At 45.2% G+C, this 27,238-nt stretch overlaps 2 protein-coding genes across 2 annotated transcripts in view; one reads left to right on the top strand and one right to left on the bottom strand.

Moving 5' to 3' along the window:
* The window catches only part of LOC311514480 (olfactory receptor 52P1-like), a gene marked incomplete at both ends in the record, with an annotated part of 61,351 nt that overhangs the window by 18,535 nt on the left and 15,578 nt on the right, over nt 1-27,238 (bottom strand). The gene's annotated exons all lie outside the window — the stretch shown is intronic.
* LOC311513173 (olfactory receptor 52P1-like) lies at nt 736-27,233 on the top strand (the record flags this gene model as incomplete). The annotated part of the gene is made up of 4 exons (XM_084614829.1): nt 736-748; nt 1,196-1,252; nt 2,190-2,457; nt 26,483-27,233. The coding sequence occupies 4 exons, from the start codon at nt 736-738 to the stop codon at nt 27,231-27,233; spliced, it is 1,089 nt and encodes a 362-aa protein (XP_084470955.1).

Here is a 27,238-nt window from a genome sequence, read left to right as displayed (position 1 = left end):
TGTTTTCACCCTTGAAACATCCCCCAGACTCCTCTGTTGGAGTCTTCAATCTTCTGAGAATCCTTGTTACTTGCAGCATAGTTGGGGAAGAAGAGAAAAGGCCAAGCATGGGGCCCCGTGTTTTTTTTTAAACCCTTAGTTCATATGAGGTTGAGAAATTCTCCTGGTGTGGCCTTATTCAGGTGAGCCATTGCAGTGTAACTCCCTTGCAGGACAATGGCTGTTGATAGTTGTTCAACACCCGCACAGGCTTTGGAAACGTTGCCTTGCTGTTGTCTCTGGGGAGCTGCTGATTCCCAACTTACAGCATGATTTAGTGACAATCATACAAACTGATCTCTTAACATCAGTTGCACTAATGATATCCATATTTAGCTAGAACAATGACTTTCAGCAGATCAGAGCCTTTCCCCTAATATCTGCTTTATATACAAGATCACAATTATATACACATGAGGAATATGGGGGTTACAGTGTGCTCCCCTGAGGTATAGAGTGTCACACTGATGTCTCAGACAAAGATGGGTTCCTGCACGAAAGTCTCTCACCAAAAAAAAAAAAAAGGATAGAACAGAAGTGCAGGCTTGTCGGGGCAGTTCCTGCAGGGTTGCGGAGCCTGGGAGAAGCCCCCACCCCACTCCACCCCTTCCCCCAAAACCCTGCCACTTCCCGTCCTTGCTCTGGCCCTGTTCCAGCCCTGCCAGTTAGCCCTCACCCGCTCTCCTCCCTCGAGCGATGCCCAGAGCTGGTGGGCCAAAGCAGGGCCGGGCCAGTAGCAGTGCTGTTATCCCCTGGCCCTGCACCGCCCTGGCCCCTAACTGTCCCCTAAAGCGTGGGTGGGGCAGACAAGCCGTGGTTGGCCAGGCCAGGCTGCTAGCACTGCTGCCCAGCGCAATGCCGCCATGACCCCGATGCATCCCCCTGAAGTGGGGGCAGGGTGGAGGAGCAGGGCCACCCAAAGTGTGGGGCTCGGGGTGACTGCTCCAACCTATCCTATGGATGGGATGGCTCTGAGGCCTGTAGCCTTAAATACCAAGACCCTTGTGGCCCTCATGCCCATTATGTTGAGCACAAAGTGAAAGCCTAGGAGCATAATGTCTGTTTCCATGAGGAAAAGTTGGCTCTTTTCCAACGTTGGAATTTTACTGTGGATCAGACTTATCGTCCATTTGGTCCAGTGTCCTCCCTCTCACAGTGACAGCCCTAGATGCTGCAGAAGAAGGTGTAGAAACCCAGCAGCAGGTGGATGCAGGTATGACCTGACCATCCTGAGGGGGTCACCTAATTCCTAACAGATAGAGATTGGTTTGTGCCCTGAAACACGTGACCATATCCATATAGGTTTTCCAAAATATTTATTTAGCTAAATGATTGTAACGGGATAGTCTCCTCGTAAATGCAACCTTGTGGGCAAATGAGTTTCTCAGTCTAATTCCAAATGTTAGGTGTTTTGAATTTTCCCCATTTCAGTTTAATTGAATGTCCTCTTGATATTGTGTTATGTACTCTCTACTATCAGTAATTTATAGACTTTTCTCATGTCCCCTCTTATTCATCTCCTTTGTAAGATAACAATCCCAGTCTTTTCAACCTCTGTCCATATGAGAGTTTCCCCAAGTCCTTGATCCTCACTGCCATTCCCTGAATCCCCACTGGTTCTGCAATATCCCATGTGAGAAGGGTGCCCAGTACTACACAGAGAAGTCCAGAGGAGGGTGAAACACTGACTGACTGTTCTCATGGCACTGTATTTTTTGTAGGATTCCCCATCCAACTCTTCCTGGATCCCAATGTTTTTCTCAGTTTCTCTCTTGGTTTTCAGTGTAAGTAGGATTTCACAGAGCTGTACACCATGACGCCCAGTTCTCTGTCCTGAGCTCATGCAGTTAAACTAGAACCTTGTTAGGAAATTGAGGCATTCAAGTTTTTCCTTCCAATGGGAATACACATCGCAGTTATTAACATCGAAGTTCATCTGCCATCATATTACCCAATGACTTGGCTTGTTTAGTGCCATCTGAGGCCTTCTCTGGACTTGGCTATGATCTAAATATTCTGGTGCCATCTGCAAATGTTGGCAACGCACTGATCACCCGCTGCTTAGATTGTTAATAACTATAAAATATTTACTGTAGTATTTGTTATAAAGCATGTAACCCCCCCCTTACTCAGCTTTTCTCCCTTCACAGGCACCTTGACCTTTTATGAGCCCAATCAATGTATCAACCACCTCACGGCAGCTTTCAACCTCACCCTTTCTGACTCTTCAATATTCATTCTCGCAGGCATCCCTGGACTGGAAGCTGCTAACGCCTGGATGTCCATCCCTTTCTTTACTTTCTACATTATCACCCTGTTGGGAAATTTCATGGTTCTGTTTGTTGTAGGCAAAGAGCAGACCCTGTACAAGCCGATGTACCTGCTGCTCTGCATGCTGGCGCTCACAGACATTGGCACGTAGTGCCTAAAGCACTGCTTATATTTTGGTTCAGTTTGAAAGGAATTACAATGGATGGTTGTCTCACCCAGATGTTCTTCCTTCACACGATTGCTGTTATGCACTCAGACATTCTTGTGACAATGGCCTTTGATTGCTAGATTGCCATATGTGATCTTCTGAGATACACCACCATCCTCACCAATGCACAAATAGCTAAGCTAGAGCTTGTGGGTTTGACAAGAGCTGTTCTCTTCATTCAACCCGAGCCCCTATTCTTGAGGCGGCTGCCATTCTATGCCAACCACATTATCCCCCACACGTACTGCACGCACTTGACTGTGGCAAAGATGTCATGTGGGGACATCACAGTCAACAGGACGTACAGCTCAGTGACAGCATTTGTAGTCATCTGGTTAGACCTGACACTCATTGCCTTATCCTATGGTCTGATCATCAGGATCATCCTCAGAATCTCCTCCAAGAAAGCCCACCTGAAAGCCCTCAAAACCTGCACAGCCCACATCTGTGCAATGCTGACATCTTATACTCCCTCCCTCTTCTCCATTCTGACACAGCAGTTTGGTCAGGACATTGCTCCCCACATTCACATCATCCTGGCCAACCTGTATTTCATCGTCCCTCCCATGCTCAACCCTAACATTTACGGGGTCAAAAGCAAGGATCTTCATGATAAAGTGGGCAAATACACCTGCAGAAAGTGATCACTGGGTACCACTGACTTTAAACCTGCATGACAAGAGGAGGAAGGATATCTCCTCATCAGTCAAAGATAATCTGATTCCACGTTGGCTGAGCTCAACATTGTGAGAGTTCACAGTCTGAGAACTTCCTCATACCTAAGGTCTTATAACTCCATGACCAAGCAGTGTTTTGGCCATTGCTGAGTTCCTACTCTCTGACCATCGCCTGATTTCTTTCAGCTTCACCCATCAGCCCCCACCCTACACACCCTGCTACTCTTGGGTCTGACCAAAGGTCCATCCAGCCCAGTATCCTATTTACCGACAGTGGCCAATGCCCGGTGCCCCAGAGGAAGGAAACCTGACAGGTAATGATCAAGTGATCTCTCTCCTGCCATCCATCGCCACACTCTGACAAACAGAGGCTAGGGACACCATTCCTTACCTATCCTGTATAATAGCCATTAATAGAGTTAACCTCCATGAATTTATCCGGTTCTCTTTTAAACCCTGTTATAGTCCTAGTCTTCACAACCTCCTTAGGCAAGGAGTTCCACAGGTTGATTGTGCGCTGAGTGAAGAAGAACATCCTTTTATTTGTTTTAAACCTGCTGCCCATTAATTTAACTTGGTGGCCCCTAATTCTTATGTAATGGGAACAAGTACATACATTTTCCTTATTCACTTTCTCCACACAACTCATGATTTTATAGACCTCTATCATATCCCCCTTAGTCTCCTCTTTTCCAAGCTGAAAAGTCCTAGCCTCTTTAATTTCTCCTCATATGGGACCCGTTCCAAACCCCTAATCATTTTAGTTGCCCTTTTCTGAACCTTCTCTAATGCCAGTATAACTTTTTTGAGATGAGAGGACCATATTTGTATGCAGTATTCAAGATGTGGGCGTACCATGGATTTATCTAAGGGCAATAAGATATTATCTGTCTTATTCTCTATCCCTTTTTTAATAATTCCTAACATCTAATTTGCTTTTTTGACTGCTGGTGCAGACTGTGTGCACATCTTCAGAGAACTATCCGCAATGACTCCAAGATCTTTCTCCTGATTAGTTGTAAATAAATTAGCCCCCATCATATTGTAAGTATAGTTGGGGTTATTTTTTTCCAATGTGCACTACTTTACATTTATCCACATTAAATTTCATTTGCCATTTTGTTGCCCAATCAGTTAGTTTTGTGAGATCTTTTTGAAGTTCTTCACAGTCTGCTTTGGTCTTAACTGTCTTGAGCAGTTTAGCATCATCTGCAAACTTTGCCACCTCACTGTTTACCCATGTCTCCAGATCATTTATGAATAAGCTGAATAGGATTAGTCCCCGGACTAACCCCTGGGGAACACAACTAGTTACCCCTCTCCATTCTGAAAATTTACCATTTATTCCTACCCTTTGTTCCCTGTCTTTTAACCAGTTCTCAATCCATGAAACAATCTTCCCTCTTATCCCATGACAACTTAATTTACATAAGAGCCTTCGGTGATGGACCTTGTCAAAGGCTTTCTGAAAATCTAAGTACACTATGTCAACTGGATCCCCCTTGTCCACACGTTTGTTGACCCCTTCACAGAACTCTAATAGATTAGTAAGATGTGATTTCCCTTTACAGAAACCATGTTTACTTTTGCCCAACAATTTATGTTCTTCTATGTGTCTGACAATTTTATTCTTTACTATTGTTTCAACTAATTTGCCCGGTGCTGACATTAGACTTACCGGTCTGTAATTGCCAAGATCACCTCTAGAGCCTTACTTAAATATTGGCGTTACATTAGCTGTCTTCCAGTCATTGGGTACAGTAGCTGATTTAAAGGACAGGTTACAAACCATAGTTAATAGTTCCACAATTTCATATTGGAGTTCTTTCGGAACTCTTGGGTGATGCCATCTGGTCCCGGTGACTTGTTACTGTTAAGTTTCTCAATTAATTCCAAAACCTCCTCTAGTGTCACTTCAATCTGTGACAATTCCTCAGATTTGTCAGCTACAAAAGACCGCTCAGGTTTGAGAATCTCCCTAACACCCTCAGCCATGAAGACAGAAGCAAAGAATTCATTTAATTTCTCCATGAAGACTTTATTGTCTTTAAGTGCTCCTTTTGTATCTTGATTGTCCAGGGGCCCCACTGGTTGTTTAGCAGGCTTCCTGCTTCTGATGTACTTAAAAAACATTTTGTGATTACCTTTTGAGTTTTTGGCTAGCTGTTCTTCAAACTCCATTTTCGCTTTTCTTATTACATTTTTACATTTCATTTGTCAGTTGTTTATGCTCCTTTCTATTTACCTCACTAGGATTTGACTTCCACTTTTTAAAAGATGCCTTTTTATCTCTCACTGCTTCTTTACGGTGGCTCTTTTTTAGTTCTTTTACGGTGTTTTTTTTTATTTTGGGGTATACATTTAAGTTGAGCCTCTATTATGGTGTCTTTGAAAAGTGTCCATGCAGCTTGCAGGGATTTTACTCTAGTCACTGTACCTTTTAATTTCTGTTTAACTAACCTCCTTATTTTTGCAGTTCCCCTTTCTGAACTTAAATGCCACATTGTTGGGCTGTTGAGGTGTTCTTCCCACCACGGGAATCATAAAAGTTATTATATTATGGTCATTCTTTCCAAGCGGTCCTGTTACAGTTACCTCTTGGACCATATCCTGTGCTCCAATCAGGACTTGATCGAGAGTTGCTTCTCCCCTTGTGGGTTCCTGTACCAGCAGCTCCAAGAAGCAGTCATTTAAAGTATCGAGACATTTTGTCTTTACATTTCTTCCTGAGGTGACATATTCCCAGTCAATATGGGGATAATTGAAATCCCCCACTATTGTAGAGTTTTGTATTTTGATAGCCTCTCTAGTCACCTTCAGCAGTTCATTGTCACTATTACTGTCCTGGTCAGGTGGTCGATAAGAATATAACAATAGGGATCTATTATTAGAGCTTGGAATTACTATCCATAGAGATTCTATCGAAAATGTGGATTCACTGAAGATTTTTATTTCATTTGATTCTACATTTTGTTTCACATACAGTGCCACTCCTTCTCCCCTTCCCCGCCCCCCCCCCCCCCCCCCAGGCATGACCTGTTCTGTCCTTCCAATATATTTTGTACCCCGGAATGATTATGTCCTGTTGATTGTCCTCACTCCACCAGGTTCCTGTGATGCCTATTATATCAATATTCTCCTTTAACACGAGGTACTCTAATTCATCCATCTTATTATTTAGACTTCTGGCATTTGTGTACAAGAACTTTAAAAACTTGTCACTGCTTATTTGTCTGTACTTTTCTGCTGTGTCAGATTATTTATGTGAATGTTTCTTGTCTCATCTGGCCCATACTTTATGCCCCTCCATCCTGCCCTTCCCTACTTCATTGGTACCTACATGTACCATGACCACCGGCTCCTTCCAAGCACTACACATAAGTCTATCTAGATGCCTCGAGAGATCCGCAACCTTCGCACCAGGCAAGCAAGTCACCATACGGTTCTCCCAGTTATCACAAACCCAGCTATCTAAGAGACTAACAAATTTATTTGAGAATAACTTTCGTGAGCTACAGCTCACTTCATTGGATTCATTCAGTGGAAAATACAGTGGGGAGATTTATATACACAGAGAACATGAAACAATTGGTGTTACCATACACACTGTAAAAAGAGTGATCATTTAAGGTGAGCTATTGCCAGCAGGAGAGAAAAAAAAAAACTTCTGTAGTGATAATCAAGATGGGCCATTTCCAGCAGTTGACAAGAACGTCTGAGGAACAGTGGAGGGGGGATAAACATGGGGAAATAGTTTTACTTTGTGTAATGACCTATCCACTCCCAGTCTCAATTCAAGCCTAAGTTAATTGTATCCAGTTTGCAAATTAATTCCAATTCAGCAGTCTCTGGTTGGAGTCTTGCAACAAAGCCCGTTGCCAACTGTGTCCACATATCTATTCAGGGAACACCATCACAACCACATCAGCCACACTATCAGAGGCTCGTTCACCTGCACATCTACCAGTGTGATATATGCCATCAGGTGCCAGCAATGCCCCTCTGCCATGTACATTGGACAAACTGGACAGTCTCTACGTAAAAGAATCAATGGACACAAATCAGACGTCAAGAATTACAACATTAAAAACCAGTTGGAGAAAGCTTCAATCTCTTTGGTTATTCGATTACATACCTAAAAGTTGCAATTCTTCAACAAAAAAACTTCAAAAACAGACTCCAACCAGAGACTGCTGAATTGGAATTAATTTGCAAATTGTTTCTCAGACATTTTTGTCAATTGCTGGAAATGGCCCAGCTAAATTTGTTAGTCTCTAAGGTGACACAAGTACTCCTTTTCTTTTTGTGGATACAGACTAACGCAGCTGCTACTCTAAAACCAGCTATAGAATCATAGAATCATAGAATATCAGGGTTGGAAGGGACCTCGGGAGGTCATCTAGTCCAATCCCCTGCTCAAAGCAGGACCAATCCCCAATTAAATCATCCCAGCCAATGCTTTGTCAAGCCTGACCTTAAAAACTTCTAACGAAGGAGATTCTACCAAATCCCTAGGTAATGCATTCCAGTGTTTCACCACCCTCCTAGTGAAAAAGTTTTTCCTAATATCCAACCTAAACCTCCCCCACTGCAGCTTCAGACCATTACTCCTTGTCCTGTCCTCTTCTACCACTGAGAATAGTCTAGAACCATCCTCTTTGGAACCACCTCTCAGGTAGTTGAAAGCAGCTATCAAATCCCCCCTCATTCTTCTCTTCTGCAGACTAAACAATCCCAGTTCCCTCAGCCTCTCCTCATAAGTCATGTGTTCCAGACCCCTAATCATTTTTGTTGCCCTTCGCTGGACTCTCTCCAATTTCTCCACATCCTTCTTGTAGTGTGGGGCCCAAAACTGGACACAGTACTCCAGATGAGGCCTCACCAATGTCGAACAGAGGAGGATGATCACGTCCCTCGATTTGCTCGCTATGCCCCTACTTATACATCCCAAAATGCCATTGGCCTTTTTGGCAACAAGGGCACACTGCTGACTCATATCCAGCTTCTCGTCCACTGTCACCCCTATGTCCTTTTCCGCAGAACTGCTGCCTAGCCATTCGGTCCCTTGTCTGTAGCTGTGCGTTGGGTTCTTCCGTCCTAAGTGCAGGACCCTGCACTTATCCTTATTGAACCTCATCAGATTTCTTTTGGCCCAATCCTCCAATTTGTCTAGGTCCCTCTGTATCCTATCCCTGCCCTCCAGCGTATCTACCACTCCTCCCAGTTTAGTATCATCCACAAATTTGCTGAGAGTGCAATCCACACCATCCTCCAGATCATTTATGAAGATATTGAACAAAACCGGCCCCAGGACCGACCCCTGGGGCACTCCAATTGACACCGGCTGCCAACTAGACATGGAGCCATTGATCACTACCCGTTAAGCCCAACAATCTAGCCAACTTCTACCCACCTTACAGTGCATTCATCCAGCCCATACTTCTTTAATTTGCTGACAAGAATACTGTGGGAGACCGTGTCAAAAGCTTTGCTAAAGTCAAGATACAATACATCCACTGCTTTCCCTTAATCCACAGAACCAGTAATCTCATCATAGAAGGCAATTAGATTAGTCAGGCATGACCTTCCCTTGGTGAATCCATGCTGACTGTTCCTGATCACTTTCCTCTCATGTAAGTGCTTCAGGATTGATTCTTTGAGGACCTGCTCCATGATTTTTCCGGTGACTGAGGTGAGGCTGACTGGCCTGTAGTTCCCAGGATCATCCTTCTTCCCCTTTTTAAAAATTGGCACTACATTAGCCTTTTTCCAGTCATCCGGGACTTCCCCCGTTCTCCACGAGTTTTCAAAGATAATGGCCAATGGCTCTGCAATCACAGCCGCCAACTCCTTGAGCACTCTCGGATGCAACTCGTCCGGCCCCATGGACTTGTGCACATCCAGCTTTTCTAAATAGTCCCTAACCACCTCTTTCTCCACAGTGGGCTGGCCATCTATTCCCCATGTTGTGATGCCCAGCACAGCAGTCTGGGAGCTGACCTTGTTCGTGAAGACAGAGGCAAAAAAGCATTGAGTACATTAGCTTTTTCCACATCCTCTGTTACTAGGTTGCCTCCCTCATTCATTAAGGGGCCCACACTTTCCTTGGCTTTCTTCTTTTTGCCAACATACCTGAAGAAACCCTTCTTGTTACTCTTGACATCTCTCGCTAGCTGCAGCTCCAGGTGCGATTTGGCCCTCCTGATTTCATTCCTACATGCCCGAGCAATATTTTTATACTCTTCCCTGGTCATATGTCCAACCTTCCACTTCTTGTAAGCTTCTTTTTTATGTTTAAGATCCGCTAGGATTTCACTGTTAAGCCAAGTTGGTCGCCTGCCATATTTACTATTCTTTCGACACATCAGGATGGTTTGTCCCTGTAACCTCAACAGGGATTCCTTGAAATACAGCCAGCTCTCCTGGACTCCTTTCCCCTTCATGTTAGTCCCCCAGAGGATCCTACCCATATGTTCCCTGAGGGAGTTGAAGTCTGCTTTCCTGAAGTCCAGGGTCCATATCCTACTGCTTACCTTTCTTCCCTGTGTCAGGATCCTGAACTCAACCAACTCATGGTCACTACCTCCCAGATTCCCCTCCACTTTTGCTTCCCCGACTAATTCTTTCCGGTTTGTGAGCAGCAGGTCAAGAAATGCTCCCCCCCCCCCGATGGCTCCTCTAGCACTTGCACCAGGAAATTGTCCCCTACGCTTTCCAAAAACTTCCTGGATTGTCTATGCACCGCTGTATTGCTCTCCCAGCAGATATCAGGAAAATTAAAGTCATCCATGAGAACCAGGGCGTGCGATCTAATAGCTTCTGTGAGCTGCCAGAAGAAAGCCTCATCCACCTCATCCCCCTGGTCTGGTGGTCTATAGCAGAGTCCCACCACTACATCAGTCTTGTTGCTCACACTTCTAAACTTAATCCAGAGACACTCAGGTTTTTCTGCAGTTTCATACTGGAGCTCTGAGCAGTCATACTGCTGACTTACATACAGTGCTACTCCCCCACCTTTTCTGCCCTGTCTGTCCTTCCTGAACAGTTTAGAACCATCCATGACAGTACTCCAGTCATGTGAGTTATCCCACCAAGTCTCTGTTATTCCAATCACATCATAATGCCTTGACATCACCAGGACCTCCAGTTCTCCCTGCTTGTTTCCAAGGCTTTGTGCATTCGTATATCAGCACTTGAGATAACCTTCTGATCGCCCCTCATTCTCAGTATAAGGCAGGAGCCCTCCCCTCACAGACATTCCTGCCTGTGCTTCCTCCCGGTATCCCGCTTGCCCACTTACCTGAGGGCTTTGGTCTCCTTCTCCCGTTGAACCTAGTTTAAAGCCCTCCTCACTAGGTTAGCCAGCCTGCTCGCAAAGATGCTCTTCCCTCTCTTCGTAAGGTGGAGCCTGTCTCTGCCCAGCACTCCTCCTTCATGGAAGGCCATCCCATGGTCAAAGAATCCAAAGCGTTCTCTCCGACACCACCTGCGTAGCCATTCGTTGACTTCCACGATTCGACGGTCCCTACCCAGGCCTTTTCATTCCACGGGGAGGATGGACGAGAACACTATCTATGTTTCTAATGATTGAATCTCCCATTGTTAACACCTGCCTTTTCCTCATGACTGGAGTTCCCTCCGCTGGAGAGGTAACCTCAATGTGAGAGGATACCCCAACATCATCTAGAAGGAGGGTCCCAACTATGGGAAGATTTCCCTCTGTTCTCGTTGACTGTTCTCCTTCTCTGGGCCTTTCATCCTCCTTAACAGCGCAGGGGCTGTCTGACCAGACGTGAGACAAATCTACAGTGTCCCGGAAAGCCTCATGAACATACCTCTCTGCCTCCCTTAGCTCCTCCAGTTCCTCCACCCTGGCCTCCAAAGACCATATGTGGTCTCTGAGGGCCAGGAGCTCCTTGCACCAAATGGACAGATATGCCACCCGGCCACAGTGCAGGTAATCATACATGCTACATTGAGCGCAACAGGGTAGCTCCCCTCTGCTTCTGGGCCTCTGCCTGCATTTTCTCCTACAGCTACCTAGGTTAATGATAGGGTTTTTGTTTCAATCAAGAAATTTTAAAAAATGGCATGTGTACCTCACCCGCTTTCCACTCCCCTTCCAAACTCCCTCTTAAAACTCCCTGTTAGCGATCCCTGGTCACAAAGCTCCCTGGTCACTTGCTCACTACTTTATAAAGCCCTGGCCTTCTTGATAGTCCCTTCCCCTGACTAAGGCTCAGACAATGAACAGAGATATCTAGATTTCAAACCTTGTTTAGAAGCTCACAGCTTCCAACTGCCGGCCACAGAACACAGTCCTTCAAACAAACAAACAAACAAACAAACAAACAAACAAACAAACAAACAAACAAACAAACAAACAGAAGCTCAGCACACAGCAAGTAACCCCCAAACACAAACACACACTACAGACAGCCACTTACCCCAAGGGTCCCATATGTGCACCTCCTTCCCCTGGAGAACTCCCTCTTGAAACTCCCTGTTAGTGTTCCCTGGTTGCAAAGCAGCCTTACCCTGACTTCCAGACCACTAAAAGATACTGAAACTTTCTGACACAAGGTGGCTTTCCATTAGTCCCTGTGTGAACAGGGTTCTGGATCAGTTTTGGCAAACAGAAGCCAAAGTCAAAAAAAGAAACTACAGGGCTGAACTTCTTTATCATACGTGCACAAAATGTACCTGATTTTTCTATATCCAATCTTTTAGGAAGCCTGGATGATAAACCAAATGTTTCATTTGGAAAGTGCTAATACAAGAATCTACTGCAGGAATTGAGAACATTCTACTGGAGTTTGTTGTTAAGAGTTTTGAAAATGTTTTTCACAATGGGACTGTTGTGTTAAACAGTGATATCGCCTTTGAGACAAATAACTTAGAATCATAGAATCATAGAAGATTAGGGTTGGAAGAGACCTCAGAATGCCATCTATGCAACCCCTGCTCAAAGCAAGACCAAGCCCAACTAAACCATTCCCAAATCTTACCCAACTAAATCAAAATGTAGCGTCTTGCACGGATGATTTTGGAGTTGTTTTTCAGATGGAATTTTTATAATACACACTTGGCCATTTCTGTGGTCAAAGACACCAAAAATAGGTGTTGAGATTTGATGTTGGAGTTTGTGAAACAGGACAACCAAGTTTAGCAGTTTTGGGTTGAAGATCTCGAACACACTGATGCCACTGAGGAGAAAGACTTTAGCGAACTTGGCTTGTTTTCTCTTTCTTTGCTGTCACGACCTTTTAGCAGTGGGGAAGCAGAAAGACTGTTTTCTCAGATGAACTGGATAAAAACAAAAGTTCACAACAAGATGCAAAAGGAACTTTAAAAAACATTCTTCATGTCAGGATGTAGATGCAAAGATACAAAATCTGTTGTGAAGAGTTTACATCAATGAAAGAAATGATTGCACGTGTCACTACTGATGTATAACCAGCAGGAGAAATATTCTACTTCTGACAAAGATGACAGAGATGAAATGTTGCCTTTTAGAGGCTAACAGAAACAAACTAATTCAACTCAAAATATGGACATTGGCGACCATGATTCAATGCCTTAGAAATAAATAAATAATCTCATACTGTTATTGTTGTTTTTGCAATACATACGTTTTGAGCTACATCTCGGTTATTTTTAACACTGTCATTCACCATTTTTGGTTTCAAACATCTGCCCACCCTCTGTCGGGAGACAAGTACCAGTACTAGGGTTTTGAATGATAATTTGATTTTCATCTCACTTTGTTGCTAATGTGAGTGAACTCCTGCTGGGGCTTGTGGGGATTTTTGGTTGTTTGTTTGTTTTTTGAAAATCAGATCTCTACTATCTATCAAAGAAAAAATTCATTTGCTACTTGATGTATAGACTACTGTGTTAATATAAAAACCCACCCCTTTGTTTCAGTAAATAGATTGGGCTTCTTTAGGGTTAGTTTTTAAGTGAGTTTGGGCCATTAATGCAGTAGAAATCTGGCAACCACAAGCCCAGAGATATGCCAGAGGCAGCAGAGGAGCACTGAGGCAGAGGTGGGGGGCTGAAGCAGACCAGAGGCAGGAGCTGGGGCAGCACAGGAGTAGCTTCCTGTGGGGAATCAGGGCTGAGCTACAGCACGCAGCTGCGGGGCCAGAGTCAGGACAGTGTGTGTCGGCCCTGGCACAAGTAACACAGCAGCCGAGGGTGATGAGTGGGTGGGGGAAGCAAGGTGGGGCCATCGGCAGAGGGCCCAGCACAGGGAGAGATTGCTAGACAGGAGTGCTTTGAAGGCTGGACTCAGAGAGGGGGCTGTGAACCCGATGCAGGGGGAGGGTGATGCTGTGGGGAAGGTGCCTGCCACCTAGACCTTTAGGGCCTGTGGCCACCCACAGAGCAAGAGTTTTACCCATGGTATCAGCACAGCGCATCCAGGGCTGGGAGAGAGGCCTGGGATGTGTGAGGAACAGACTATGAACTTTTCTTGCATCCCAGAGATGTGTGGTTTTGGTGTTTCCCTTGCCCATAGAGTGAGATGCTTGTTTCAATGAACATTTTCCATTTGTTCCTTATTTTTCTTACCATTGCTGTTTAATAAATGAATGTCATGAAGTGATCAGCAGGTCAGGGAAGTGCTGGTGCAGAGAGAGTGCCCCCAGAGTGTGGGCCCCCTAGCCCTTCATAGAATCATAGAATCATAGAATAACAGAGTTGGAAGGGACCTCTGGAGGCCATCTAGTCCAACCCCCTGCCCAGAGCAGGACCAACCCCAATTAAATCATCACAGCCAGGGCTTTGTCAAGCCTGTCCTTAAAAACTTCTAAGGAAGGGGATTCCACCACCTCCCTAGGTATCACATTCAAGTGCTTCACCACCGTCCTAGTGAAAAAGTTTTTCCTAATATCCAACCTAAACCTCCCCCACTGCAACTTGAGACCTTGTCCTGCAACTACTCCTTCTTCTGTCATCTGCTATCACTGAGAATAGTCTAGGTCCATCCTCTTTGGATCCACCTTTCAGGTAGTTAAAAGCAGCTATCAAATCCCCCCTCATTCTTCTCTTCCGTAGACTAAACAATCCCAGTTCCCTCAGCCTCTCCTCATAAGTCATGTGTTCCAGACCCCTAATCATTTTTGTTGCCCTTCGCTGGACTCTTTCCAATTTCTCCACTTCCTCCTTGTAGTGTGAGACCCAAAACTGGACACAGTACTCCAGATGAGGCCTCACCTATGTCGAATAGAGGGGAATGATCACGTCCCACGATCTGCTGGCAATGCCCCTACTTATACACCCCAAAATGCCATTGGCCTTCTTGGCAACAAGGCACACTGTTGACTCATATCCAGCTTTTCGTCCACTGTCACCCCTAGGTCCTTCTCTGCAGAACTGCTGCCTAGCCATTTGGTCCCTAGTCTGTAGCGGTGCATGGGATTCTTCCATCCTAAGTGCAAGACTCTGCACTTGTCCTTGTTGAACCTCATCAGATTTCTTTTGGCCCAATCCTCCAATTTGTCTAGGGCCCTCTATATTCTATCCCTATCCTCCAACGTATCTACCACTCCTCCCAGTTTAGTGTCATCTGCAAACTTGCTGAGGGTGCAATCCACACCATCCTCCAGATCATTTATGAAGATATTGAACAAAATTGGCCCAAGGACCGACCCTTGGGGCACTCCAAGTTGTTTTATTGTACACTGTTATTTACACCATAGTGGGAGTAGGGCTTGTACTACCCCCCTGATGCTTGTGCTCCTCACCCTCTGTGATGTCACCTAAGCCTATCCATCTCTCTGGTGTCAGGATATCTCAGTGCTTCATGTCCCAAGGGCTCCTAATGCTAGGCACAGGAGTCTATGATTCTATCCTAGATGTGTTTATTTTGCAACCTCAGCTCTTTTCCTGCCACTGGCTGCACTTTTCCACACACAGAGTCTGACTGAGAGGCTGGCTGCGCTATGCTGCACCTGTGAGCAGTGCTTGCTTCTAGCCACAACTCTTGCTCATGTTGAAGGCCTAGTTCTGGGCCTCTAGTGCATCCATCCAGCCCATACTTCTTTAACTTGCTGACAAGAATACTGTGGGAGACCGTGTCAAAAGCTTTGCTAAGGTCGAGGAATAACACATCCACTGCTTTCCCTTCATCCACAGAACCAGTTATCTCGGCATAGAAGGCCATTAAATTAGTCAGGCATGACTTTCACCTTGGTGAATCCATGCTGGCTATTCCTGATCACTTTCCTCTCATCTAAGTGCTTCAGAATTGATTCCTTGAGGACCTGCTCCATGATTTTTCTGGGGACTGAGGTAAGGCTGACCTGCCCGTAGTTCCCAGGATCATTCTTCTTCCCTTTTTTAAAGATGGGCACTACATTAGCCTTTTTCCAGTCTTCCGGGACTTCCCCCGATCGCCATGAGTTTTCAAAGATAATGGCCAATGGCTCTGAAATCACATCCGCCAATTCCTTTAGCACTCTCGGATGCAACACATCCGGCCCCATGGACTTGTGTACGTCCAGTTTTTCTAAATAGTCCCGAACCACTTCTTCCTTCACAGAGGGCTGGCCACCTCCTCCCCATGCTGTGCTGCCCAGTGCAGTCCTAAGAGATCATAGTGAGACTGGGGGTCAAACGCAATGTGTGTCATGGACAGTCCAGGTGAAGACCCAGGGTGACGTCCTAAAGGGGGCACTGTTTGATACCTCCCACCTGATCTGATCCGCCAACCAAGAGCCAGCTGGGCTTACAGAGGCAGGCAGGCAGGCAGGCAGGCAGACAATAGACATGCAGCACTGGAAAGAGTGAACCCATGCGCCAGCTTGAGCAGGCAGACACTCATCCAGGTAACTCCTCCAATGGAAGCAGGGGTGCACAGGGCTCCCCACTCTCCCAGGACAGAGGGCCCACTGCATTACAGTCATGCCTGGAGTGGGGCTGGGCTGGAAGAGGCTCCCAATCAGATCTCTCGGATGGGTGGCTGAGGTTGGTGGGGGGAAGGATGAGGGGTGCACGTTCCAGCAGGTCTATGTGTCCTAGCGAGCACTTGGAGCCTCCCGGCTATCTAGGTTGCAGTGGGGTTGGGCCTGCACTATTGTCCCCTAAGAGCCCCACACTTGCCCAGGAAAGGGCTTGCTCTTTCTCCCTGGCAGTGATGGTAGGTAGGGGAGCACACACCTGGCTCCACACAGGTTAGCACCTGTGATAAATGAACGGGGGGAGGGTAGCTCCCTTTTATGATCACCCAACCATTCAGTTAGCTACAGAATCCTCCTTAGCAGCTGTACCCTGATTGCCTTGCCTGTAAAGAGTTAAAAAGTCTCACCGCTATGAAGTGAGTGGGCACCTGGCCAAAAGAGCCAATGGGAAGGCCAGATCTTTTTTTAAAATTGTGAATCCCCCCCCCTCGCTTTGTCTGATTATTGTTCTCTTGCTAGAGAGAAAGAGGCAGCAGCTACACTGTAAGAGACTTGAGGCCAGGTATGAAAATTCGTCAGTATCATACCTAGAAAATACTCATTTAAAACCTCAGATATGTAAGTAGATACGGAAATGTCTAGGAAGATGCAATTAGGTTTATCACTTTTTATTTCTTTATGGCTTGTGGACTCCTCTGTGCTAACCCTAAGTGCTTTTGTTTTGCTTGGTAACCTTTAAGCTGGACCCCAGAAAAGCTATTCTTGGTGCTTAATTCCTGCAGTTATTCTTTTAAAATCTAGCAACAACCTGAGTTTCCAGATGTATTTTCTTTCTTCTTTTTTTAAATAAAATTTACCTTTTTTAAGAACATGATTGGATTTCTGTGTCTTAAGAGGGTTGTGCACATGCTTGTTAGTTAGCTGGTAGCAACAGCAATTTTCTTTTTTCTTTTCCTTTCTCAGCTCTTTCCTGGATGGGTCATGAAAGGGCTTGAGGGTACCCCACAGGAAGGAATTCCCAAGTGCCCCTTCCTGGGCTCTCAAAAGGGGCTCTGCACTTGGGTGGTGGCAGCAGCTACCAATCCAAGGTCTGAAAAAAGCTGTAAACTTGACAGTGTAATACAAGCCTGGAGTGGCAAATACTAATTTTTAGAGTCCTTGCGGGCCCCCACCTTCTGCACTTGAAGTGCCAGAGTGGGGAATCAGCCTTGACAGCACCATACAAACCGAGGGAGCTGCAGTCTGCTCCCATCCCTCCCCAGCAGAGGTGGTAAGTCAAAAAAATGGCAAACTGGCAGAAGGATCAGAATCTGTGGGGACCATGGGCTGTTATAACAGGGATAATGGAGAGGCAAGACAGAATTAGGGTGAGAATTCCAGTACAAAAGTTTGAGAACCACTGAGAGACTTGGCATCAGAGAGACTTGGTGGGATAATACACATGACTGGAATATTGGTATCACAGGGTACAGCTTGCTCAGGAAGGACAAGCAGGGAAAATAGGGAGGAGGTGTTGCCTTATATAGTAAGAAAAATGTACATACTTGGACTGAGGTTGAGATGGAGATAGGAGGCAGACTTGCTGAATGTCTCCGGGTAAGATAAAAGGTGTAAAGTCAAGGTTGATGTCATGGTACGGGTCTACTGCAGACCACCTAACCAGGAAGAAGAGGTGGATGAAGATTTTTTTAAACAACTAACAAAACCATCCAAAGCACAGACTGCGTAGTTATGGGGAACTTCATCTACTGCGACATCTGTTGGGAAAATAACATAGCAGGGCCCAGATCATCCAACAAGTTTCTTGGAATATGTTGGAGACATTTTTATATTTCAGAAGGTGGACAAAGCTACTAGGTTAGAGACTGTTCTACATAAGAACTTAAGTAAGAATGGCCATACTGAGTCCCACCAAAGGTCCATCTAGCTCACTATCCTGTCTTCTGACAGTGGCCAGTGCCCCAGAGGAAATGAACAGAACAAGTAATCTTCAAGTGATCCAAAATATTTTACAGAAGTATCCAAAGCACCCTTCGTTAAATGTCAGAAAACATGGGTGAAGTGGGGAGGGTAGAAAACAGTGGACTGAGAAGAAGGAGGAGAAGAAGAGAATCTTTCACCCATACGACTGCCTCTCGGGCCACCTCCCAGAGGACCTTTATTTTCTTAACCAATGCCTGAACTTCCACCCCCTTCTTTTTTAACGGAGGGTGTGTTTGATCTCAGGACCATATCCACCCAGCGCCAAACTACAGGCCAGTCCCAAGGCTCTTCCCATGTCTGTTTCCTTTTTGAAGGTGTCCTGTCCCCATGGATATGGACCGCGTTCTGCTAACCATTTACCAAAGAGGGTAGGCTACTCAGCCACCCCCATCCCTTTGGGTCCCCTAAAATCTCATTGGGGTGGACCCTCATACCTGGAATGGGCCCTGATTCTCCCATGTCCTTTTATCCAAAAGGACACTTACCCCAGGGATTCCAAAATCCCCACCACCAGCTCCTGACTACATCTAAATGGTTCATTGAACTTACAATGGTCCATGGTAAACAGCAGTGATCAGCCACTGATCTATCTCTGAATCCTGTTTTTGATGCCAAATGTAGGGGCATCCCTTGTCTTCAGACACGACCAATGGCCATATGGCTTGGTTTATTGTAACAGGAGATCAACTACACCCTGCAGAACCATAGCTGTATTACTCCTTCACTCCCTCCCCACCCCCACACACATCCCAGGGAGTGAACTCTGTGTTTTCTGTGCATTTCCCCTTTATTGTAAGCATTAGCCCTCCCCCTACCCAGGTGAGCAGTTCTTCTCTTGGTCTTGGGCCAGTAATTATCCTCTATTACCTTAAATTCTCCACCCCGTTTATGTTTACCTCTGCCATGAACTTTTGCTTCCTTAGGGGGGTTGTTTCTGAGCACTTGGTTATATTCTATAAGTGGAACACCTGCAAGCTCTCTGTTTTAGGGTTCCCTGTGCTGCACCTTCTGCCAGCAGCTCACCAGACAGAGATAGGCCCCCATACCCTGTGTTTGCACTTTGTCAGACATGAGACCTGTCTGGTAAACTGTAACATCAGCCCCCCACAATTACCACCCGGAAAAAGGAATTTCATAAGCTCATTTCCACATTTGGCTCACAGCGAGGGTGCCAGGACTATGCCTAAACAGTAATAAAGCTGGTTGGGTGCCTTTGTCATGGAAATGTTCTGGTGTTGTTGTTTTTTTATGAATAACATTGAGGTCTGCTGAATTAGCAGGTTGCCTTACCTGTGAATACTGATAACACTGGAGCTCCGAGGACAGAAGCACTGAGCAGCCTGAACCGTGTTACCGAGGCAACGACATTCCAGCCTTCAGCACGTAACAACAGCCGGCTGACACTCTGAGCCCAGGGGTGAGTTGCACACTCCTGACTTATATCCAGCTTCTTGTCCACTGTAATCCCCAGGTCCTTTTCTTCAGAACTGCCGCTTAGCTAATCAGTCCCCAGCCTGTAGCAGTGCCTGGGATTTTTCCATCCTCAGTGTGGTGTGCCCTTGTTGTCAAGAAGGCTAATGGCATATTGGGCTGCATTAGAATGAGAATTGACAGCAGAGTGAGGGAAGTGATTATTCCACTCTATAGGGCACTGGTGAGGCCACATCTGCAGTATTACACCCAGTTTTGGGGTTAGGAGGGAATTCATGATCACCACCAACTGTTGCCTCTTCTTGGGAGTGATGGTCATGCAACCCGCATCCCTGGAACAATGCATCCCATGCCTTCCAGTCGATGGGGTCTCCTTCTGATCCCTTCACACAGACGGCTCCTCCAAACTGTCACCAGTGTTTTTTGATAGCACTGACCAATGTTGTTTGGCTGTGTGCATACCCTTGTGTGTGTGATGTTTCAGTTTCTGCATGTAACTGAGACAACACTGTGATCAAAGATATTAACACAACCACAGATTAGATAAGCAATGAAAGCACCCGAGCCCCAGTTTATTATAGTGAAGCACAACGAGGAGCATCCTATATCTTAGAGGACCCTTCAAATATGAGCACTCCAATACAATGGAATGGCGGGAACACTGAGTGGACCTGTCAGCATCCCCTGGGCTGAACAAGCTGTTTTATTGTACTCTGTTATTTACACCACACTGGGAGCAGGGTTTGTACTGCCCCCCTGACGCTTGTGCTCCTCACCCTCTGACAAGGTCATGTACCACCCTGTGATGTCACCGAAGCCTACCCATCTTCATGTCTAGGGTGGTATAACCAAAATATCTCTGTTCATTGTGTCATGATACCTTGGAGGTCAGAAGGTTCTAGTTATCTCTCTGGTGTCACGATGTCTCAGTGCTTCATGTCCCAGGGGCTCCTAATGCTAGGCACAGGAGTCTATGATTCTATCCTAGTTGTGTTTATTTTTTCAATCTCAGCTCTTTTCCTGCCACTGGCTGGACTTTTCCACACACACAGTCTGACCGAGAGGTTGGCTGAGCTATGCTGCACCTGTGAGCAGTGCTTGCTTCTAGCCACAACTCTTGCTCAGGTTGAAGACTTAGCTCTGGGCCTCCAGTGCAAGGTCTTGTTTCAGACTCTCTTTCTACTGGACAAACCGTTCTTTAACATAGTACCCATACAGAAAGCCTGAAAAAAGTTTCTGACCTCTGTGGGCATTGGGGGTACATGAGTTCTCCTCTTTCTTCTTCTGGAGGTCACATGTTGGCAATTTTCTTCCCGCTTCTGTGCTGCCCTCTCTGATTCTTAAGCATGCTGTGCCTGCAGAACCAAATGAAGAAAGTCTTCATTTTCTCCGATGCAATGCAGGGTTGATACTTGGGTCTCTAGTACTTTAAACTTCTCTTCCGATATGGAGACCAGCTTGCACTTCATACAGACAAAGTCGCTTCTACCCTCTGGGAGAAAGACAAACATGACACATCCTTTGCAGGTCACAACAGCTGATCATTCACTATCCATATTGTCTTCCTTCTAAAATCCTCTTCATATGTTGTATTTACTGCTCACAGAAATCTGAAAGGCAAAAAAACTCTGTGGTAACTCCCCCCAGGCAAATTCCTTGTGTTTGCCTCTCCTCTGATTGTCGCTTCAGATAGCCTTTGGATAATGGCTGCTTTAACTCAGCACGGCATCCAAAGGCATGTGACCAGACCACATGACAAGGAACTCCATTATGGGTACCTGTATTTTTTAATAAACTAGACAGGGAACTGTTTTTTGTAACAAAGAATTTCCTCCATATCATAGAATCATAGAATATCAGGGTTGGAAGTGACCCCAGAAGGTCATCTAGTCCAACCCCCTGCTTAAAGCAGGACCAATTCCCAGTTAAATACATATACATATGTTTAATGTATATAAGGTTGAGTGTGACATCATCTAGTGGCCTCACTCCCCACACAAGACTACTCCTGGAAACATCAGAGAAAGACAATGAGGAGTCTGGTGGCACCTTAAAGACTAACAGATGCATTTGGGCATAAGCTTTTGTGGCAAGTTGTATCTGAAGAAGTGGAATTTTTTTATCCACTAAAGCTTATGCCCAAATAAATCTGTTAGTCTTTAAGGTGCCACCGGACTCCTCATTGTTTTTGTGGATACAGACTAACATAGCTACCCCTCTGATACTTGTCACCCGAGAAAAAAAGACTGAAATGGGGGAAGTGCTGGTCCGAGGCTTAAACCATTTCTAGCCTGCGTATGGAAACCCGGTGGACTGCTTGTACCATCAGCCAGGATGAAAAACTGCTAATTCATATCCAATCTATCAAGTATTTTAGGCTTAGTTTGCGGTGTTTTTTATTTGCTAGATATCTGTTTTGAACTCATTATAATCAGTTTTAGTCGATTAAAATCCATATTTTTGTAGTTACACTAATTTTTTCGTTTATAAATCAGTGTGCCCTTTAGTGTCTGGAGAAAATCTCAGCTTGATTAACACAGACTTGTTGCATATTCTTCCCCCATCAAGGGGAGGGCAAACTCTATTAATGAGCTCACATCGTACAGATCCCTGTGCACTGCAAGACAGTATAAATGTGTGTTTATATTCCAGTGGGGGTTGTGAGTCTCATGAGTTGGGAAATTGGCTGATGTCCATTGTCTGCACTTGGATGGCTTAGGTAAGACTCAGGAAGCTCAGTTTGGGTGTGTGGTCCCTCTGCTGTCATGTTGGGTAACAATAGGGCCTGGAGAGGCTGTATCACCAGCAAAGCAGCCCAGTTGGGTGATTCGAGGGGCACAATAGTTTGCACGGCTCCCAGATGGCCCCCCATACCTGACATCCCATAACACTCAGACTCTCTGGAGTGCAAATTAGGCCCCCAGGCTTCTGTGATGCAAGCACAGGGGAGGGACTGTAACCAGAAGAAAAGATCCAGACATAGCAGTTGTTTGGTTCCTTTACCAGTTTGTTCTCGCCCCAGCAGGGCACGCCTATGTAAAATAAAATAATAAAATAAAAATGTCCCCTGGGCAACAGATTTGGGAATCTCAGTGAATTCCTGGTGATTCTGGACTTCCAAGTGGTGAAGGAATCACAGAGTGAGTGGAGAAGCCCCATTTCAGAGGCTACACAAAGAAAAGAAAGCCATCTTCAATTGCTAGGCTGAACGGTCTGCAAGATTCAGTTTGCTCTGATAATCTGAGCTCCTGGTGTCTGTATATCATTTCTTCACTCCCTCGAGAGTCTTTCAGGATAATTTTTTCCAGGGTCTATTTTCCGCTCTTTAGAGAGCTCAGGGAATTCGCCGGGACTCTTGGCCTACCAGAGAGTCCTCAGGGACTGTACAGGAGAATCATAAAGGATGCTGTCCGGCATGCTGAGTGGGAGATGTGAAATTCCTACACTGATTCTCAGGGCTCTACCTTTCTGTAACTGGAAGGAGATTTCCTCTCTCTGTTGACCAGGATTTTGGTGAGTTGTTTGTTTCTGCATTAAAGTTAGTGCTCAGGGCTCAGTCAGAGACAAGGAACTGATCTTAAAAACAAGAATTTGTCTAAATGATTTCTAGTCCATTTGTAGTTTCAATTTACGAGGTAAATCCTTTGGTCTTTCTGACAATACAAAACAGTTCAAGCTGCCGTGCTGGTGAAGTTCTGCCCAGATGGTTCTTGACTTGAACCTTGGAACCCTTCCGGTATCCTTCTGTCTGTCTCATTAGCGCCCTGGTCACTGTGGTTAGATGTTTGGCTGTGTGCTGTCCCAGCTCTGCGCACACAACTGGCACTGAGGAATGTAGATTTATGATTGAGCTTTGGGGGCAATTTTAGAGAATTAATATGTCTGGATAATATAGATATGGTGTGTATATTTCTATGATACCTATGGGTATGTGTGCATAGAAAGTATGTGTATATATGAGAGCAATTTATATCTAAACAACAATCCTTTTCCAGTCTGGGTGGTGAGGTTTGGCCCTTGTGGCAAATTCCTATTAGGGCAATTACGGTTACCACTGTGTTACTATTGGCAGTAGCTTGAGTGTTCTGAAATACTTTATTATTATTTCATTATTTGGCATTATTACAGTGTGTTCCACAGTGCTATGTGTGTGAGAAGTAAAACAGAAATTTGGAGTAATGCCATTACAGATGCGGCCTGTATGTATAAATGTCCCTATTTATAAACGTAATGAGTTACTGCACAGTACTGTTCATTCATGTTAGAGGTTACCCATACTGCTGGTTGTCACCCTTTGGTAAATTTCACTGGGCAGGAAACAGGAACGGCTTCTCTGACCCGTTGGTTGTGTTGCTCTGTGGTACACCGGTAGCTTTGCGGCGTCAGGATTTAATATTGATAGCCAGACACTGAGCAAGATCATTTTGAATAACAGGTGCCTTACTTAGTATCAGTCACACTCTGGGATCAGTAATATTACATCCTATCAGCAAATTTATTCACCCGATTTATAGTTACCATGCTGTACAGGGAGATGTCAGCAAACCAGAAAAGTGTCTGAAACCACTATGGCTTATTGTGAAAAGCAGCCAAGTCCGCAGGCCGTAAAGTGGCCATGTGGCAAACTCAGCTGACCAAGGCAGGAGGGGAGGGGGTTTTGAGTGCCACGGAAAGGGCAGCTTGACCCCCCATTCCTTCCTGATAAGAATTGTGTTGAAGTTGCTGATACATGCATTTTAGAAGAGCTGGATGTGCCACAAGAATGTCAATTGGGCCTCAAGGCTGCAAACTCTGGAAAAACCCACCCCTGGTTAATCAATAATCAGAGGAAAGCCTCTTGCTTGACCATTGGAACTGCTTGCTTAACAAGTGTTCTTGCTCTGGGTGCACCCATACACACAGTGTGTGGGTTCAAGGGCTGCTACACAGAAATAACTCACAAGCTGAGAAGTATGCACATTATATTATGAGACTGGGGAACTCTGGGATATGTTAGGATGTAGATAAATACAGCTGCCATGTGCAGGAGCCACAGGCAGATGCCTGAAACAATGTGCCATTGTGAGACAGACGTAAAACCCAGTGTGCTCTGGGATATTTGCTAGCCAGCTCTGTTAGCCATTAATGACATGAGTTTTATGAGATTGTATGGGGTCAGATCATTATTTTTCTCATCTAAAATGTTCAGCCATGCAGTGCCTCACATAGATTCCAAGATCAGAAGGGACCATTGTGATCCCTTGTGAAAATTGTGAATTTTCCCCAAATTATTCCTAGAGCAGATTTCTTAGAGAAACATCCAACCTTGATTTAAAAATTCTCAGTGAGAGAGAATCCTCCAGGAACCTGGGTAGATAGTACCAATAGCTAATTACTCTCTCTGTCTCTTCAACGCTTAGCTGGGCAGTCGGTCATAGCAATCGTTCAGCATTTGGTCAGTTCTGGCACAACCGCAAAGGCTTGATGGGCTGACAGTCCAACATCAGAACAGACTTGATTACTCTCACTGTTAAATGTATGCTTTGGGTACAGTCAGAATTTGTTTAGCTTCAACTTAGAATCATAGAATAATACAAATATAGGACCAGGAGGGACCTTGAGAGGTCATCAAATGGAGTTCCCTGCACTCACAGCAGTACCAAGTACCATTGGATTCAGCCATTGGATCATTTTACTCCTCTGTATGCTAGGCTGAAAAACATATGATTAATATTTGTTCCTCATGTACGTACTTACAGACTGTTACCAAGTCACCCCTTAACCAACCTTGTTAAACTGTTACACTGAACAGATTGAGCTCTTTGAGTCTACAACTGTAAGGTCGGTTTTCTAATCTTTTAATAATACTTCTGATTCTTCTATGAACCTTCTTCAGTGTATCAACATCCATCTTTAATCGTGGACACCCGAACTGGACACAGGATTCCAGCAGCAGTCGCAATAGTACCAAAGACAGAGGTAAAATAGCGTCTATGTCTCTTTGAGATTGCCCTGGTTATCATCCCCGGGTAACATGGCCTGTTTTTTGCCACGAGGTAACACTGGGAGCTCAAGTTTAGCTTATTATCTCTTCACAACCCCAAATCTTTTTCAGAGTCATTGAGCATCCCATGATAGTCCACCATCATGTAAGCATCACCTACTTTCTTTGTTCCTAGATGTAGATATCTACATTGCTCTATTAGAAGACATATCATTTGCTTCATCTAGTTTAGCAACTAATACAGATTGCTCTGAATCAGTGACCTGTCATCTTCATTGTATTTTCTATATGATTCCCCATCCCACTCCTCCTGGATCCCAATTTTTTTTCCTTAGTTTCTCTTGGTGTTTGCACTGGGAGAAGGGTTTCTCAGCGATACATACCATGATCCATAGGTCACTGTCCTGAGTTCATAGAGTGAAATTAGAAACTTGTAAGGTGTTTGAGGATTTCAAGCTTTTCTCTCCAATAGGCATGCAAGTTGCAGTTATGAACATTGAAGTTAATCTGCTATCATGTTACTGATTCACCTGGCTTGTTTTTTTTCCCTGTGAGGACTTCTCTGGACTTGCCTATGACCTAAATAATTTGGTACCATTTGCAAATTTTGCCACCTCACTGCTCACCTCCCTTTCTATATTCTTAATCACTATAAGATATTTACCGTATTATTTTTTATAAAGTGTATAACCCCCCTCACTGTGCTTTTCTTCCTTCACAGGCATCTTGAGCATTTCTTAGACGATCAGCACATCAATCACCCCATGGCCGTTTTCAACCTCACCCCCGCTGACCCTTCAACATTCACTCTAAGCGGTATTCCTGGCCTAGAAACTGCCCACATTTGGATTTCCATCCCTTTCTCTACATTCTACACTATCAGCCTGCTGGGAAATTGCACGGTCCTGTTTGTTGTAGGCACAGAGCAGACCCTATACAAACCGATGTACCAGCTGCTCTGCATGCTGGCACTCACAGACATCAGCATGTCTACATCTGTTGTGCCGAAGGCACTGTGTATATTTTGGTTCAACTTGAAAGGCATTACTGTGGGTGGCTGCCTCACCCAGATGTTCTTTCTTCATGCAGCTTCTGTTATGCAGTCAGCCGTCCTCGTGACAATGGCCTTCGATCGCTACGTTGCCATATGTGACCCTCTGAGATATGCCACCATCCTCAACAATGCACGAATAGCTAAACTGGGGCTTCTGGGCTTGATAAGAGCTGTTCTCTTCATTCTGCCCATGCCCCTGCTCCTGAGCAGGCAGCCATTCTGTGCCAACCACATTATCCCCCACACGTACTGCGACCACATAGCTGTGGCAAAGATGTTTTGTGGGGACATCACAGTCAACAGGTTGTACGGCTTGGTGATAGCACTTGTAGTTGTCGTGTTAGATCTGATGCTCATTGCCCTGTCCTATGGTCTGATCATAAGGACCGTGTTCAGAATCTCCTCCAAGAAAGCCCACCAGAAAGCCCTCAACACCTGCACAGCTCACATCTGTGTCATGCTGATGTCTTATACTCCCTGCCTTTTCTCCTCTCTGACACATAGGTTTGGTCAGGGCATCGCTCCCCACATTCACATCATCCTGGCCAACCTCTATTTCCTCATCCCCCCCATGCTCAATCCAATCATTTATGGGGTCAAAACCAAAGAGCTTCGTGACAAAGTGGGCAAATACACCTTCAGAATGTGCTCGCCTGGGACCACTGACTTTAAACCTGCATGATAAGA

The sequence above is a fragment of the Lepidochelys olivacea genome, assembly GCF_965140295.1.
Source record: "Lepidochelys olivacea isolate rLepOli2 genome assembly, chromosome: 1".
NCBI lineage: Eukaryota > Metazoa > Chordata > Testudines > Cheloniidae > Lepidochelys > Lepidochelys olivacea.
Note: the sequence above shows the minus strand (reverse complement) of the source record. Positions and strands in the feature narration are given on the sequence as shown.